The sequence below is a fragment of the Lagenorhynchus albirostris genome, chromosome 6 (genome assembly GCF_949774975.1).
Source record: "Lagenorhynchus albirostris chromosome 6, mLagAlb1.1, whole genome shotgun sequence".
NCBI lineage: Eukaryota > Metazoa > Chordata > Mammalia > Artiodactyla > Delphinidae > Lagenorhynchus > Lagenorhynchus albirostris.
Genome location: NC_083100.1, coordinates 115146963 through 115161596, shown reverse-complemented (window position 1 = coordinate 115161596; position 14634 = coordinate 115146963). Strand labels below are relative to the sequence as shown.

Here is a 14634-nt window from a genome sequence, read left to right as displayed (position 1 = left end):
CAGGCTCAGTAGTTGTGGCGCCCAGGCTTAGTTGCTCCGCGGCACGTGGGATCCCCCCGGACCAGGGCTGGAACCCGTGTCCCCTGCACTGGCAGGCAGAGTCCCAACCACTGTGCCACCAGGGAAGCCCCTAGTCATTTTATTTTTAAAGACAGCCAACCAGATCATATTTATTCAGCCTGCATGTTTTTGTGTGGTGTTCATGATACCCAATAACCTTGCACTTTTATTTTTTTTTATGTAATGCCATTACATAAAAATGCCATTGGTTTTTTTGAGCCAACTTTTCTGAACTAAGGTTTGTGAACCCTTTAAAATTCGGATTTTTCTAGAAAGAAGGTTCATAGTTCTCATTAGGTTCTCCAGTGAAACTGACCTTGCCTAGAAAGCTACAACCTGAACTCGGGGGTGGGGGGGATGCTCAAATTTAAGATGTCATTGGGTGAGGTTAACCTAAACAAAGACCCTGGGACGTTGGTGTGGTCTGACCTAAAGGAAAATGTTTCTTGCTTTTGGGTGGCCCAGAAAGGATGAGGTGTGTTTGGAGAAAATGGCAAGGAATAATTTTTCAAACCTTACAAACATCCGTATGCTGATATTGTCAGTCTTGGTTTAAATTTTTATTTGCAAGGATGTAAAATTTTTTTTTTTTAACATACCCAGTTCTGCAGCCCTTACAACTTGGCCACAGGTATACGCTGTCAGGGTTAGATGATAATTTTGGAAATAGATCACAACAACTGGTTAAACACAGATTTTGGTAATAACTCTGGGGTGTGTGAGAGGAATTCTGTTCCTTCAAGAGAAATTATAGTTCTAGAGATTAGTATTCCATATTTGCAGTTAAACAGCATGGAATTCCATTTTTGTTTGTTTTTGGTGGTGGTAAAATATATATAACACAAAATTTGCCATTTTAAACTCATTCTGTTGTCTGAAACGTGAACTAAGCCACGTGGTCAGAGATCGGTGGTTCTTGTGAGACTGAGGGTGGAGGAAGTGCTGTAAAGCTGCTTCCAGATCAGTCTAGGGTCTGTGACCTTGGCTTGAATATCTGCCTTTGAAAGGCACTCGCTGGGCTGGTTGAAGAACTTGACCCTGAGCCAATACAGTATAAAGAACCATAGTAGCTCTTGAGGAGCATAATGACCTCTTTCTCTGTATCCTTCCATATCTCTCATACCCCTTGCCACTTTCTGTCTTTTATGATGGAAGATAAGTCCAGATCTTGCATCAATTGCTCTTAGTGAGCTCCTTTTGGGGACAGCTCTAGGACTGATTCATCTTTTTAACCTCAGGGCTTTGCACTTAAGTATTTATGATGGTTTTCCTGAATGAAAATGTAGACAGACCAACCTATGAAACATCACTATGTGTTATCTGTTATTCTCCTTTCCTCTCTCTTCACCTGTTGACTTCTCTCCTGCTGTGTGTGTTGGGTATCCGGCTAGCCCTGGGGGCAGCCCATGGTAAGTCCAGTAAGTAGTAGTTGCTCTGTGAAGCCCTGTTGGATGGATAGATGAGAGAAAGGGGCCTACGCTGAGTACAGGACCATTTCCCACACCCAGCTGCTGCATGTCCCCAGACTCCTCGGGACATCGGTCCACAGCTGTAATGAACTGTGTAGGAAAGCCCTTCAAGGCGGTAATAAGCTCTAACAATACTATAGAACCTGCCATTAATTCACCGGATACATTTCTTCTGGAAATACAGATACAAGGCAAATTAACTTTGTGAAAATTATATTTTAAATCAAAGGAATACAAGTACATATTCTCGTCTGGTAATATCCTCATTCATTTACTGTTAACAGAGTTCACATGATACCTAAACGTGGTTCACTCCGGAGCCAAGTAGCGCACTGTGATTATTTCCTTCATTGTACAGCCATCTGTTTTCTCTCAGGTTGGAAACTTTTTCATTTGCTTACTTATCTTTTTCTTTTTGCGGTACGCGGGCCTCTCACTGTTGTGGCCTCTCCTGTTGTGGAGCACAGGCTCTGGACGCACAGGCTCAGCGGCCATGGCCCACGGGCCCAGCCGCTCCGCGGCATGTGGGATCCTCCCAGACCGGGGCACGAACCCGTGTCCCCTGCATCGGCAGGCGGACTCTCAACCACTGCGCCACCAGGGAAGCCCCTCTTTTTTTAAATATTTATTTATTTATTTATTTATTTTTGGCTCCACTGGGTCTTCGTTGCTGCCGGCGGACTTTCTCTAGTTGCAGCGAGCAGGGTCTACTCTTCGTTGCGGGTGTGCGGGGCTTCTCGCTGCGGTGGCTTCTCTTCTTGCGGAGCATGGGCTCTAGGCACGCAGGCTTCAGTAGTTGTGGCACGCGGGCTCAGTAGTTGTGGCTCATGGCCTCTAGAGCGCAGGCTCAGTAGTTGTGGCGCACGGGCTTAGTTGCTCCGCGGCATGTGGGATCTTCCCGGACCAGATATTCCAGGGATTGAACCCGTGTCCCCTGCATTGTCAGGCGGATTCTTAACCACTGCGCCACCAGGAAAGCCCCTGCTTACTTTTCTAAGTATCATCCAAATGTTCCAACAAGGCCTCTCAATATCACTATCCACATGTTGAGAATTATTGGAAAAATCCCACTACAAATCAAACATTTTAAATGCTTAAGGCATTGTAAGAAATTACACTGTATGTTTTCGGAGTCACCTACCCAGCTTCCCATCAACGACAGTTCCTTGGGTCGGTCAGCGCGTTACTGCATCTCATCTAATCCTTCCCTACGCCCTGGGAAGCAGGTATCGTCATCCACACTTCACCGGTGAGTTAGCTGAGGCTCAGAAAGGTCAAGTGACCAGTCTCCACGACGCGCGGCGAAGGGCGTACTGGAGAAGAGAAGGACGGTTTCTCCGGAAGCGACCAGCGCAAGATGCCCCTCGGCCCTCCGGGAACCCCCGCGACCTCGCGGCTCTGACCTGTCTCCGCTTCCTTAAGGGAAGCGCAAGGACGCTGCAAGTCCCTCGGCTCCGCCCGCCCCGTCGGGGTCCCGCCCACCCACCGAGGCCCCGCCCACCACCATGACCCGCCCATCCCCAATGGAGCCCCGCCCCGTCACCAAGACCACGCCCCTTCCTGGCCGCGGCTCAGCGCTTCCGCTTCCGGCGGTGTGGGCTGCTGTGCGCGGCAAGACGATGGCGGCCGGTGGCAGTGATCCGCGGGCAGGCGACGTAGAGGAGGACGCCTCACAGCTCATCTTTCCCAAAGGTGCGGCCTGGGGCTGCCGGACTGCCCCCGTGGTCCTGCGTGGTCGCCGCAGGCCTGGGCAGGAGCGGCGAAGGGCAGGGAGGAGGGGGATGCGTGCCGGCAGGGCAAGGTGCCGCGGGAGCGGGCCAGCCGGAGTCCACGCCTGCAGCCCTGGAGCCGTCGGCGCCCAACTCCACACTGCCCCTGGGCGGCCTCTTGCTCCTGTTTAAGTAGTTTGTTTTATCCGATAAGCTGTGAAGTGTTGGAGGGATGTGTCAAAGATAAAGCTGGCACTAAAGGAGAAAGGACAGATTTTAATCAGTAATATACTATTGCAGTGGGACAGAGAGTCAAGCGTGGACTCATCTAAACTTCGATCTGTAGAGGTGACTGGGCATATTAAAGGGAGAATGAAGGAATAAGGAGCGGAGTGAGCGGGGCCTCAGTAGGGTCGGGGAAGTGAAAAATTACGAAAAGCGGGAAGCGGGGGGTTGGTCCATTTGAAACCCTTTTGGATTTGTTAACTGGCGTTTAACTCCTACCGTCCCACACCCCTCGCTCTGGGCTGGGACACAGGGGCCCTGTCTTCAAGTGTTGGCTGGAACAAACAGTTATTTTGGCAGCCTTTAGTTTTCATAAACAACCACTGTAAAGGGCTAGAGTCATCCCAGGGATGCGGCCTGGAGCTATTAGAAATCTTGTTAGTGTTTTAAATGCATTTATTTTATTTTTATTTATTTTTGGCTGCATTGGGTCTAAGTTGCTGCATGTGGGCTTTCTCTAGCTGTGGCGAGCGGGGGCTGCTCTTCGTTGCGGTGCGCGGGCTTCTCATTGCGTTGGCTTCTCTTGTTGCGGAGCACGGGCTCTAGGCGCGCGGGCTTCAGTAGTTGAGGCACGTGGGCTCAAGAGCTGTGGCACACGGGCTTAGTTACTCCGCGGCATGTGGGATCTTCCCAGACCAGGGATCGAACCCGTGTCCCCTGCATTGGCAGTCGGATTCTTAACCACTGAGCCACCAGGGAAGCCCTCGTCAAGTTTCTGTGGACCAAAGTTGAGTCCTTGGGGAGAAGAGGGCTACAGGAAAGAGCCTGGAGTTTGGTCAGGGAGAGAATCTTTGTCAGATGGCTGGGAGTAAAGCACGTTTTGCTATCAGAGAACTTCCTCTTTGCAATGTGATGTGCTTAATTTGTAATTTAAAAACCCAAAATAAGTAGAAAGCTTAAGATTTTAAAGTATCATATCTTACAGGTACTGGAAAACACAAAATAAGTGGGGGAAGCCGTAACAGTACCCTTCTTTTAAAAAAAATTACTATATCCACAGTAAAACATGAAATTCCACACCTTTTCACCCAGAGGAAACGACCGTAAATAGTTTAGTGCTTATGCTTCCAAACTGTGCTCATTTATAAATATATACTTATACACTTTATTCTTTGCAAAAATAGAATTATGCTATAGAAATCATACAGCTTTTTAAAAATTTGATGATATATTGTGTAGAACTGTTCTATTCTTTCAGAGGGCTAGGTAGTACTTAATGGTTGTACCATAGTACTGTTTATCTGTTGATAGACGTATAGGTTGCTTCTAGTATTGTATTTTATAGACTCAAGGTGTAATACTCCCTTCCATAGGATAGCTTCATGGAAGTTTTGGGCATAATGGAAATATATGTTTGTTTTCTTTTTTATGGTGTAATAACTAAGAGGGAGATGGTTTTCTTAATTTCATGATAAATTAAACCAGTTTTTCATATTTAGGTTTTGTCTAGGTACTTTTTATTCAGGTTTTTGTTTGTTTATTTGTTTTTTAAATGCTGTACAGTTAGAAATTCCCTGGCAGTCCAGTGTCTAGGACTCGGCGCTCTCACTGCCGGGGGCCCCGAGTTCAGTCCCTGGTCGGGGAACTAAGATCCCACAAGCCACGCGGCATGGCAAAAAAAAAAAAAAAAAAAAAAACCTGAAAAATACTGTACAGTTGTGGGATATTGAAACCTCTGGATTTCTGCAGGGACAGAGACTTGCTGATAGTCTCAAAGGCAAAAGGAACGTTTAGAAACTGACTTTTGGAGGAATATTTTCAGCTGACATTTATGCTTCTCACAAATAGAGTTTGAAACAGCTGAGACACTTCTAAATTCAGAAGTTCATATGCTTCTGGAGCATCGAAAGCAGCAAAATGAGAGTGCAGAGGATGAACAGGAACTTTCTGAGGTCTTCATGAAAACTTTAAACTACACAGCCCGTTTCAGTCGTTTCAAAAACAGAGAGACCATTGCCAGTGTACGTAGGTGAGTGCTGAAAGAAAGTTTTATTAATCCAGACTATTAGACATCTGCACGTAGCATGCTGTTGCCGCCTCCCCCGCTCTTCCCCGCCACCCCGTGGGCATCATCTGTACGATTAATGTAAGTAAAATAATGTCTTCGTCAAAATTTTGAAATAGCAAAAAAAAAAAATAAATAAATAAAAAAAAAATTTTGAAATAGCTTATATGGTCAAAACCTCCTTGGCCACCTTTTGCTGTACCCCAAATCCCAGTTACCTCCCTGCAGAGTGACTACTGTCAGAAGTTTGTTGTTAGCCCTGCAGAGCTTGTTCCATACATTGGCATACACACCATAAACACACAGCATTGTTTTATTTTGCTTTTTTTCTTTTTTTTAATAAAGTGGGCTTATTTATTTATTATTTCCCTGATGTATCCTAGAGATCTTGCTATGTTAATAAATATAAATCAGGAGCATTCTTTCTGGATCTTTGCTTGACCATTCAAAAGGTGACCGGCTTTTAGCATTTTTTCCTAAGGCATTGCTTCTCAAATTGGTTGGATGTGCTCTGGGAAACAGTGAGGTGCTGGGGTATATAGGAGGCCCCAGGGAAAACAAGAGCTGTTTTAGCATTTCTTTGATTTCTTGGAAGATGAACATTATCTCATGTGAACTAGATAATCATTTGATGTTCTGATATAATTTGAGCCACTAGAGAAGTCCGTTTTTATAAACTGGGTGTCATCAGTGTTACTTGGTGGTATGGTTTAAAACATTTCTGCATTAAAGCAAACAGATACCAGTATATTGTGAAGTAAAACAAATGATATATATGATCTCTTTTTTCTAATACTTGAGTTGTATTTATTTATTTTTATTATTTATTTTGGCTGCACCACGTGGCATGCGAGATATTAGTTTCCCGACCAGGGATCGATGGAACCCGTGCCCTCTGCACTGGGAGCTCGGAGTCTTAACCATTGGACCACCAGGGAAGTCCCTGAATTATTGAAATAAATCATGAGACTTAAATCCTTGCAGTTGCAGAAAGTCATTTGTGCCTATGCCCCCGAGTTGGTTGTGGGTACTTGTTTGCTCTACTCTGGTGAAATGTTTGAGAAGTACTGTCCTAAGGAAAAGCAAGTGGACAAAAAGATGTATATATGCAAATATTCTTCAGAGAGCTATTAATAATAGTCACAGTTTTTAAAAAAACTAAATATTCAACAGTAATTAAATAAATTGTGGTAAATCCATTTGATGGACTACTATATATTTTTTGTTTGTTTGTTTGTTTGTTCTTTTCGGTACGCGGGCCTCTCACTGTTGTGGCCTCTCACGTTGCGGAGCACAGGCTCTGGACGTGCAGGCTCAGCGGCCATGGCTCACGGGCCCAGCCGCTCCGCGGCATGTGGGATCTTCCCGGACCGGGGCACGAACCCGTGTCCCCTGCACCGGCAGGCGGACTCTCAACCACTGCGCCATCAGGGAAGCCCTGGACTACTATATTGTCATTGAAAATTATGATAGAAAATGAAATTGAAGGATGTTCACATAATTTAGGTGTGCAGAAAATGAAGTGATAAAGCTGTATATGAAGTATAGCCTGTTCTGAAAAGTGTGGGTGTATGCATGGGGAAAAGATTATGTACAAAACTGCAAAGTGTTGAACCAAAAAGATGACTTGAATAAATGAAGGTGGACTTAAACGTTCACGAATAAGAGGTCTTAATACTGTAAAAATGTCATTTCTCCTCAAATTAATGTATACATTTAGTGCCTCAAGGTAATTGATATATATTCTCAAATACACTCGGAACTTTGTAAGTAGGATTTTGGATGACAGTGCATTCATTGTTATACCATCTTGAACATCTGTAATTTGTTTTGTTGCTGTTACTGTTATTCCACTGATAAAGCATAATTTGCCGTATAATTCAATTAAGATGAGGTGGTAATAGATCATTATAAATAAACATCCAGTGGCTGAGGGAAGGCACCAATCACCTGAATCCTACCAGTGAGCAGCACAGGCTCCCTAAGTGGCGCCAAGAAAAATATATCCTCTGCTGTGAAAAATAAATAATACTAAGTTAATTAACGAATGCCCCCCCCAAAGATCTAAAATTTGTAAGAATGGTCAGAAAAACTTTTTTTTAAATAAATTTATTTATTTATTTATTTATTTTTGACTGTGTTGGGTCTTTGTTGCTGTGCGCAGGCTTTATCTAGTCGTGGCGAGCAAGGGCTACCCTTTGTTGCGGTGCGCGGGCTTCTCGTTGCGGTGGCTTCTCTTGTTGCCGCGGGTGGGCTCTAGGCGCGTGGGCTCAGTAGTTGTGGCTCTTGGGCTCTAGGCACGCAGGCTCAGTAGTTGTGGAACACGGGCTCAGTAGTTATGGCTCACAGGCGTAGTTGCTCCGTGGCATGTGGGATCCTCCCGGACCAGGGCTTGAACCCATGTTCCCTACATTGGCAGGCGGATTCTTAACCACTGCGCCACCAGGGAAGCCCCAGAAAAGCTTTTAAAAAGAAAAAGGAAGGGGAGTTTGCTCTACAAGCTGTTAAAATACATTAAAAAGTGACAGTAATGAAAATAGTGACACTTTGGCCTGAGAATAGATAGATGATTGGGGCAGAATAGAAAATTCAGGAACAGATACAAATCCAAATCTATTATGTTTTATATGAGTCCAGTGTATGGCAAAGATGGTACTGTAAGTTACTGGGAAAATATTTTTAAATGAAGTTGTAACTCTGTATACCTTATACCAAAATAATTACTGAAGGAATTAAGGATTTAAATGTAAACTATGATGCATAGAAGTGCTATGTGATAACTTGAGTGAATATACAGTTTTGGCTGTAGTTAGCAGGACTTTAAATGAGGGGAAACTTGATGGACTATAGCTGGCTGTAAGCTTTGCAAGGGCGAGGACTTGATTATATTCATCACTGTAGGCACTAAGTAATTCTTAGTTGAGTAAGTAAATGAATTTACATAAATATCTTGAAATAAAGTGCCATAGTAAAATCTAAGTATGAATAAACTGGGAAGAGGATTGATGTCCTTGATGTTAAGAGCTCTAACAAATAATCAAGAGATGACAGCCAGTTTATAAAAATGGATTTAAGGGCTTCCCTGGTGGCGCAGTGGTTGGGAGGCCGCCTGCCAATGCAGGGGACACGGGTTCGTGCCCCGGTCCGGGAAGATCCCACATGCCGCAGAGCGGCTGGGCCCGTGAGCCATGGCCGCTGAGCCTGTGCGTCCGGAGCCTGTGCTCCGCAACGGGAGAGGCCTCAACAGTGAGAGGCCCGCGTACCGCAAAAAAAAAAAAAAAAAAAATGGATTTATTAGTCTCTAATGACTTGATTTATGTCAGAACTTCAAATGACTATCTAATTCAAATGAAATAATGTTCATCTTCTAGGAAATCAAAGAAATGCTAAAATAGCTAAGTAGGTTTAAAAAGAATGGGAAACCTGGGACTTCCCTGGTGGTCCAGTGTTAAAGAATCCGCCTTCCAATGCAGGGGACGCGGGTTCGACCCCTGGTCGGGGAACTAAGATCCCACATGCCACGGGGCAGCTAAGCCCGCGCGGCACAACTACTGAGCCCGCACGCCGCAACTACTGAGCCCATTTGCCTCAACTAGAGAGAAGCCTGCGTGCTACAAACTATAGAGCCCGCGCGCCCTGGAGCCTGCGCGCCACAACTAGAGAGAAAAACCAGCATGCCACAGCTAGAGAGAAGCCCACATGCTGCAATGAAGAGCCCACGTGCCACAACGAAAGACGCTGCCACGAAGATCCTGCGTGCTACAACGAAGACCTGACGCAGCCAAAAAAAAAAGAATGGGAAACCTAGTGTAACAAGTAGGGGAAACAGGCACCATCTTTTATTGCTGGTGGCAGTGGAGTGTATATTGGTAAAGCCCTTTTAGGGCACTGTCTCTCAGAAAGAAGCCATCCAGTTATATCGTATCCTTTGACTGAATAATTCTGCTTCCAGGAATTTATCTTTAAAGCACAAAGTAATCAATCAAGTGCACAAAGAAGTATACATTTACAATGATGTCTAGAATGATGAATAATTGGAAACAACAGAAATGTTCAACAGCAGGAAATTTGATATATAAATTTATGGCACAACCTTTCAGTGCAATGCCATGTTCAAGGTAAAGTTATGTGTGTACTAATATGGAAAACAGCTTCTGTATTGTTGAGTGAAAAAAGGCCAGTTACAGAATAACATTTGTTATAATTCCTTTTGGGGTTTGGTTTTGTTTTGTTTGTTTATTTGTTTTTAATTATGGAAAGGGCGGGTGGACTCTCCATGAAAATGTTAACACTGGTTATTTCTGGGTAGAATTTCAGGTTATTTTCCCATGTTGGGGTTTTGTAGGGGGTTTTTTGGTATTTTTTATAAATGAACATGTGTTCATTTTACAACAGATCCCTCCATATAATACATACACTACATTATGAACCTCTGCCTGTGTAACTAAGTTTACAGTATTTTGTTTACAAAATGAAAATAGCTTTATTAGGTGACGAAAAGTTACAAAACAAAATGAGTGAGTTTGTATTCTAAAACATAGAAAGACGTTTGGAATGGCATACTAATATGGTAACATTGACTTTGTTTAGGTAGTGACTTTCATTTTTCTGTCTTTATTTTCTCAATTTTGAACAATAACTAATAGGCTTGTAGTCAAGTGGTAAGGACAGGAAATGTTTATTTCTGAACAGATAATTAAGGTCCTCTCTGAAACCAGATTTACCATGGACGACCTCTGTTTTAAGAAGTCGATGTGTGAGAATCCAGGATATGATTTGTATTGATGATGTTCTTTTTTACAGTTTGAACTAGAAGTACATTTAAAATAAGATGCAGTTTATACATAGATTTGTACAAAGTAAGATATGCTTGTATTTGTTTATTTTTTAGATACTTTTTTTTTTTTTTTTTTTTTTTTTTTTTTTGCGGTACGCGGGCCTCTCACTGTTGCGGCCTCTCCCGTTGCGGAGCACAGGCTCCGGACGCGCAGGCTCAGCGGCCACGGCTCACGGGCCCAGCCGCTCCGCAGCATGTGGGATCTTCCCGGACTGGGGCACGAACCCGTGTCCCCTGCATCGGCAGGCGGACTCTCAACCACTGCGCCACCAGGGAAGCCCTTAGATACATTTAAAAGAGAATTTTCTTCAAGTCAAGATGCCTGGTAGATGGGGGACATCTGACATCATGTGTTTGACATAAAATTAATAACAAAGAAAGCAAAGAACAGTGGTAGGAAGAGCAAAGAGCAACAGAATAAATTCTCGGGGGAAAGCTTGTATAGTCCTCGAGGTACATAGCAGTTTCTCAGAAGTTATCATCGCAAGCATTCTCTGCCTTGGTGTGCTCCCCTCGCTTTCACTGTCTCTGCCTGATTTCGTTGTAGCTTCCTGTTCTCCAGGAAGAGGAACAGGAAGTGATTTGAAAGTGGGATTTTGCAGCAAACCTAACCATAATGGGAAGATTGCAAGTGCTTTATTTTTCCTCTTCCTTGCTAGCTACATTTGATGCCCTTTTTCCTATTCATCATTGTTTGATTTTGTTTGTCTTGATTTTCTTCCCTGTGATCAGCTTGCTGCTCCAGAAGAAGCTTCATAAGTTTGAGTTGGCCTGTTTAGCCAACCTTTGTCCAGAGACTGCTGAGGAGTCCAAGGCTCTGATCCCAAGGTTAGGACTGGGTGTGAAAAGCTCTGTGTGTATTGGATAAATTCTTACAAGTAGAATTACTGTGTCTAAAAGCTGTGTGCATTTAAAATCTAGATAGATATCACCAACTTTGGATGAGTGCCTTTGTAATGAGATTGATGGTTTTATAGCACACCGATTGTTGGCAAAAATGTGAAACAGCTGAAACTCTGGTATACTGATGATAGGAGTGCAAATTAGTATGGTCACTTTGGAGAGCAGTTTGGCTACATCCAGTAAAGCTAAAGATGAATATACCCCATGACCCCAAAATTCATTCCTGGGTACGTGTCCTAAAAGCAACGCATACGTAGTTTAAAAGAAGACATGTATTCCAATGTTTATTGCTGCATTGTTAGTGATAGCAAAAACTGGACAACTGTCAAGACTGGAGAAATAAATCATTGTATGATCATATAATGTTTATTATATAGCAGTGAAAAAACTAGTGAACTAGGACAACGTGGAATAATGTCAACAAATGCCAAATTGAATTTTGAGTGAAAAAATTGCAGAAGGATACATACAATACGATGCCATTTCTTTTTTTTTTTTTTTTTTTTTTTTTTCCGGTACGCGGGCCTCTCGCTGTTGTGGCCTCTCCCGTTGCACAGCACAGGCTCCGGACGCGCAGGCTCAGCGGCCATGGCTCACGGGCCCAGCCGCTCCGCGGCATGTGGGATCTTCCCGGACCGGGGCACAAACCCGTGTCCCCTGCATCGGCAGGCGGACTCTCAACCACTGTGCCACCAGGGAAGCCCTATGATGCCATTTCTTATAGTTTAAAACCAGTACTGCATATTGCTTGTAGATACATTTACATATACTATAGTAAATATTAATATAAAAGTACACGTAGGGATGATGAATACCAAATTTAGGATAATGGTTACTTCTGGGGAAGGAAGAAAAGGAATTGGAATAGGGGAGCACACACAGAACCATCGATTTGTGTCTGTCATATTTATTAAAGAATCAAGGGGAGAGGGAATTCCCTGGCGGTCCAGTGGTTAGGACTCCGAGCTTCTACTGCAGGGGGTCTGGGTTCAATCCCTGGTCGGGGAACTAAGATCCTGCAGGCCACACAGTGTGGCAAAAAAAAAAGGGAATCAGGTGGGGATAACTTTTTAAATGAGCTTATTTTCTATACCTTTTATATGTTTGAAATACTTCATAATGTTTTTTAAAGGAAAGAAGTAAGAGTTGAAATGTAAAGGTGTCAGCGTTTAGGGGTAAGCGGAGAGGTGGGCCAGTGGTGCTGGAAAATTAGCACGCACGAAAGAAGAGGGCGGGGAGCACTGTCGCTGCGACGCTCACTTTTTTTGTTTTCCTTCTTGTAGCCTGGAGGGGCGGTTTGAAGATGAGGAGCTACAGCAGATTCTTGATGACATCCAGACCAAGCGCAGCTTTCAGTATTGATCTCCAGATACCACTGCTGCTGGGGGAGCCACATCACATCCCCAGCACAGCGCCGCTGGCCCAGGATCCGGGGCTGACTTGCACAGAAAATCTATTGCAGAAGACACTTGGGCTTCCTTTGGATAGAACAACCCAGTGCTTGGTCTTGATTTAGGTTGCTGTTTCAGGCTCGACCGTTGGACGCTGATGGCCAGCATAACCTTGGAGAGGCCTTGCAGTGGCTGCCTGAGCTTGCCTCTGGGAAGGGTGAGGTGGGGTGATGTGCATCTAAGCCATACTGCGGACGCCTCACATCACGGTCTTTGGCCCTTGTGTTATTTTTGATTCCTACTATTTCATGTTTTAATTTCAGTGTGTTCATAGTTTTTGAAGCTATACTAGAACATGTAAAACTGGTATGGGAAACAGTCTCACCTAAATGCAAAAAGAGCAATTAAACGAGACCTGTATCATTGTTTGAAATTCTTAAAGAGAGGGTGATAGCGCCTTGGCGTCATTGTGCTTCACTAGGAGACAGGGAAGAGGCTGCCGCGAAGAGTAGTTACACCTGAGGGTAACTGCTGAGTGCTGTGGGGCACACAGCCTTGAGATGGACAAGTACTGTGCCTTTCTTCTTGGATTGCTGCACAGCATAGATTTGGAGTAAGTGGTCTTTAAGCACTTACTTTGTCACTGCCACATTCAGATTTTTCCTTCCTGGGCCAGATGTGAAGGAGTGAGCACTTCATAGTGTCCTCATATGGGGCATCGGGTCCAAACCTCTGGCCTCCTGCTTAGCAGTAGGTGTTCTGGGATGGAGGAGACGTGGGAGGAGGGCGCCTGCCACTTCCCAAGCCACTACAGTGGCCTCACTGCATCTGAGGCTAGTTGCGGAGAAAACACTTTAATTACTAAACACTGCGGCTCTGAATTTTCTGAAGGGAAATATGCCTGTTTTCTTCACAATTTGGTGATTTTTCTTTGAGGCACTTGTTGGCTCCAAGTGAATTCATGGTCCAGCGAAAAGGCTGGGGAAAGAACAAAGCTGCCTTTAAAAGTCAAGGTGGTTTTATGTCAGCTGCTGACTAAGGCAAAAATAAAATTTCTTAAATAAAGTCTTTCAGTTTCTGAAATGACATGGTTTCTGAGTCACCAATATTCTTGATCATTATTTGAAGGAAATGTCATTCATACCTCAATTAAAGAAGCATTTGAGGAAATAATCTTTTCATCCTTGGGCAACTTTACTTCTTTGAGACTCAGTGTTCTCAATTGTAAAATGTGGATAATAGTTTCTATTCCACAGATGTTTTTAAAGATTGAATGAGAAAATTATTAAAAAGAGCCTATTGGTGTCTGACATACACTATACCCCAGTAAATGTTAGCTGTTATAGTCAGCTTGCTTTGTAGAAATTAGTGCAAGGGGGACTTCCCTGGCGGTCCAGTAGTTAGGACTCTGCGCCTTCACTGCCGAGGCCCCTGGTTCGATTCCTGGTCAAGGAACTAAGATCCCACGAGCCATGTGGCACAGCCCAAAAAAAAAAAAAAAAAAAAAGAAATTAGTGCAAGGAATTGGTAGCATACCCACTGGTCACTGGTACTGGCATCAGACTATGAAAACAAACCCAACTGCCTACTCAAAGTCTGCAGAATTATCTTTTAAGAGAGTCAGTTCCATGGTTGGCACCAGGCAATGAAACAAAAAGAACAGGCCTGGATGGCAGACCCGAGCTGTAATCCAGGCCGCGTGTGCTCGGTGGCAGGAGCAGGGCGGTGCTACCACCTCCACCAGGTGCCCACCTGTGAGCCACCTGGGAGTATTAAACTGTGCAAAGTGCCCGGCATATAGTTAGGCACTAATAAATGGCAGGTAGTAAGGCAACTAGAAGCAGTTTAAAACAACAACAACTCATACTGGGGGATTACATGTAAAAGCAGCCTCATGCCATGTTACAGACTCAAAGCCTGGTCTGTGCCTTCTGGTCAGGGTTCTGTCTAGTCCTGGACAGCAGCTCACTGTCCA

At 44.2% G+C, this 14634-nt stretch overlaps 1 protein-coding gene across 2 annotated transcripts; it reads left to right on the top strand.

Moving 5' to 3' along the window:
• Positions 1 to 3117: 3117 nt before the first annotated feature.
• Positions 3118 to 13745, top strand: POLR2D (RNA polymerase II subunit D). 2 transcript variants are annotated; one of them, XM_060153099.1, is made up of 5 exons: positions 3118 to 3221; positions 5312 to 5492; positions 11098 to 11193; positions 12401 to 12443; positions 12552 to 13745. In XM_060153099.1, exons 1-4 carry the CDS (start codon positions 3149 to 3151, stop codon positions 12423 to 12425), a joined length of 375 nt encoding a protein of 124 aa, XP_060009082.1. In that variant the 5' UTR covers positions 3118 to 3148; the 3' UTR covers positions 12426 to 12443; positions 12552 to 13745. The 2 variants fall into 2 exon arrangements, with proteins under 2 accessions (XP_060009082.1, XP_060009081.1); XM_060153098.1 differs by lacking the exon at positions 12401 to 12443.
• Positions 13746 to 14634: the final 889 nt, after the last annotated feature.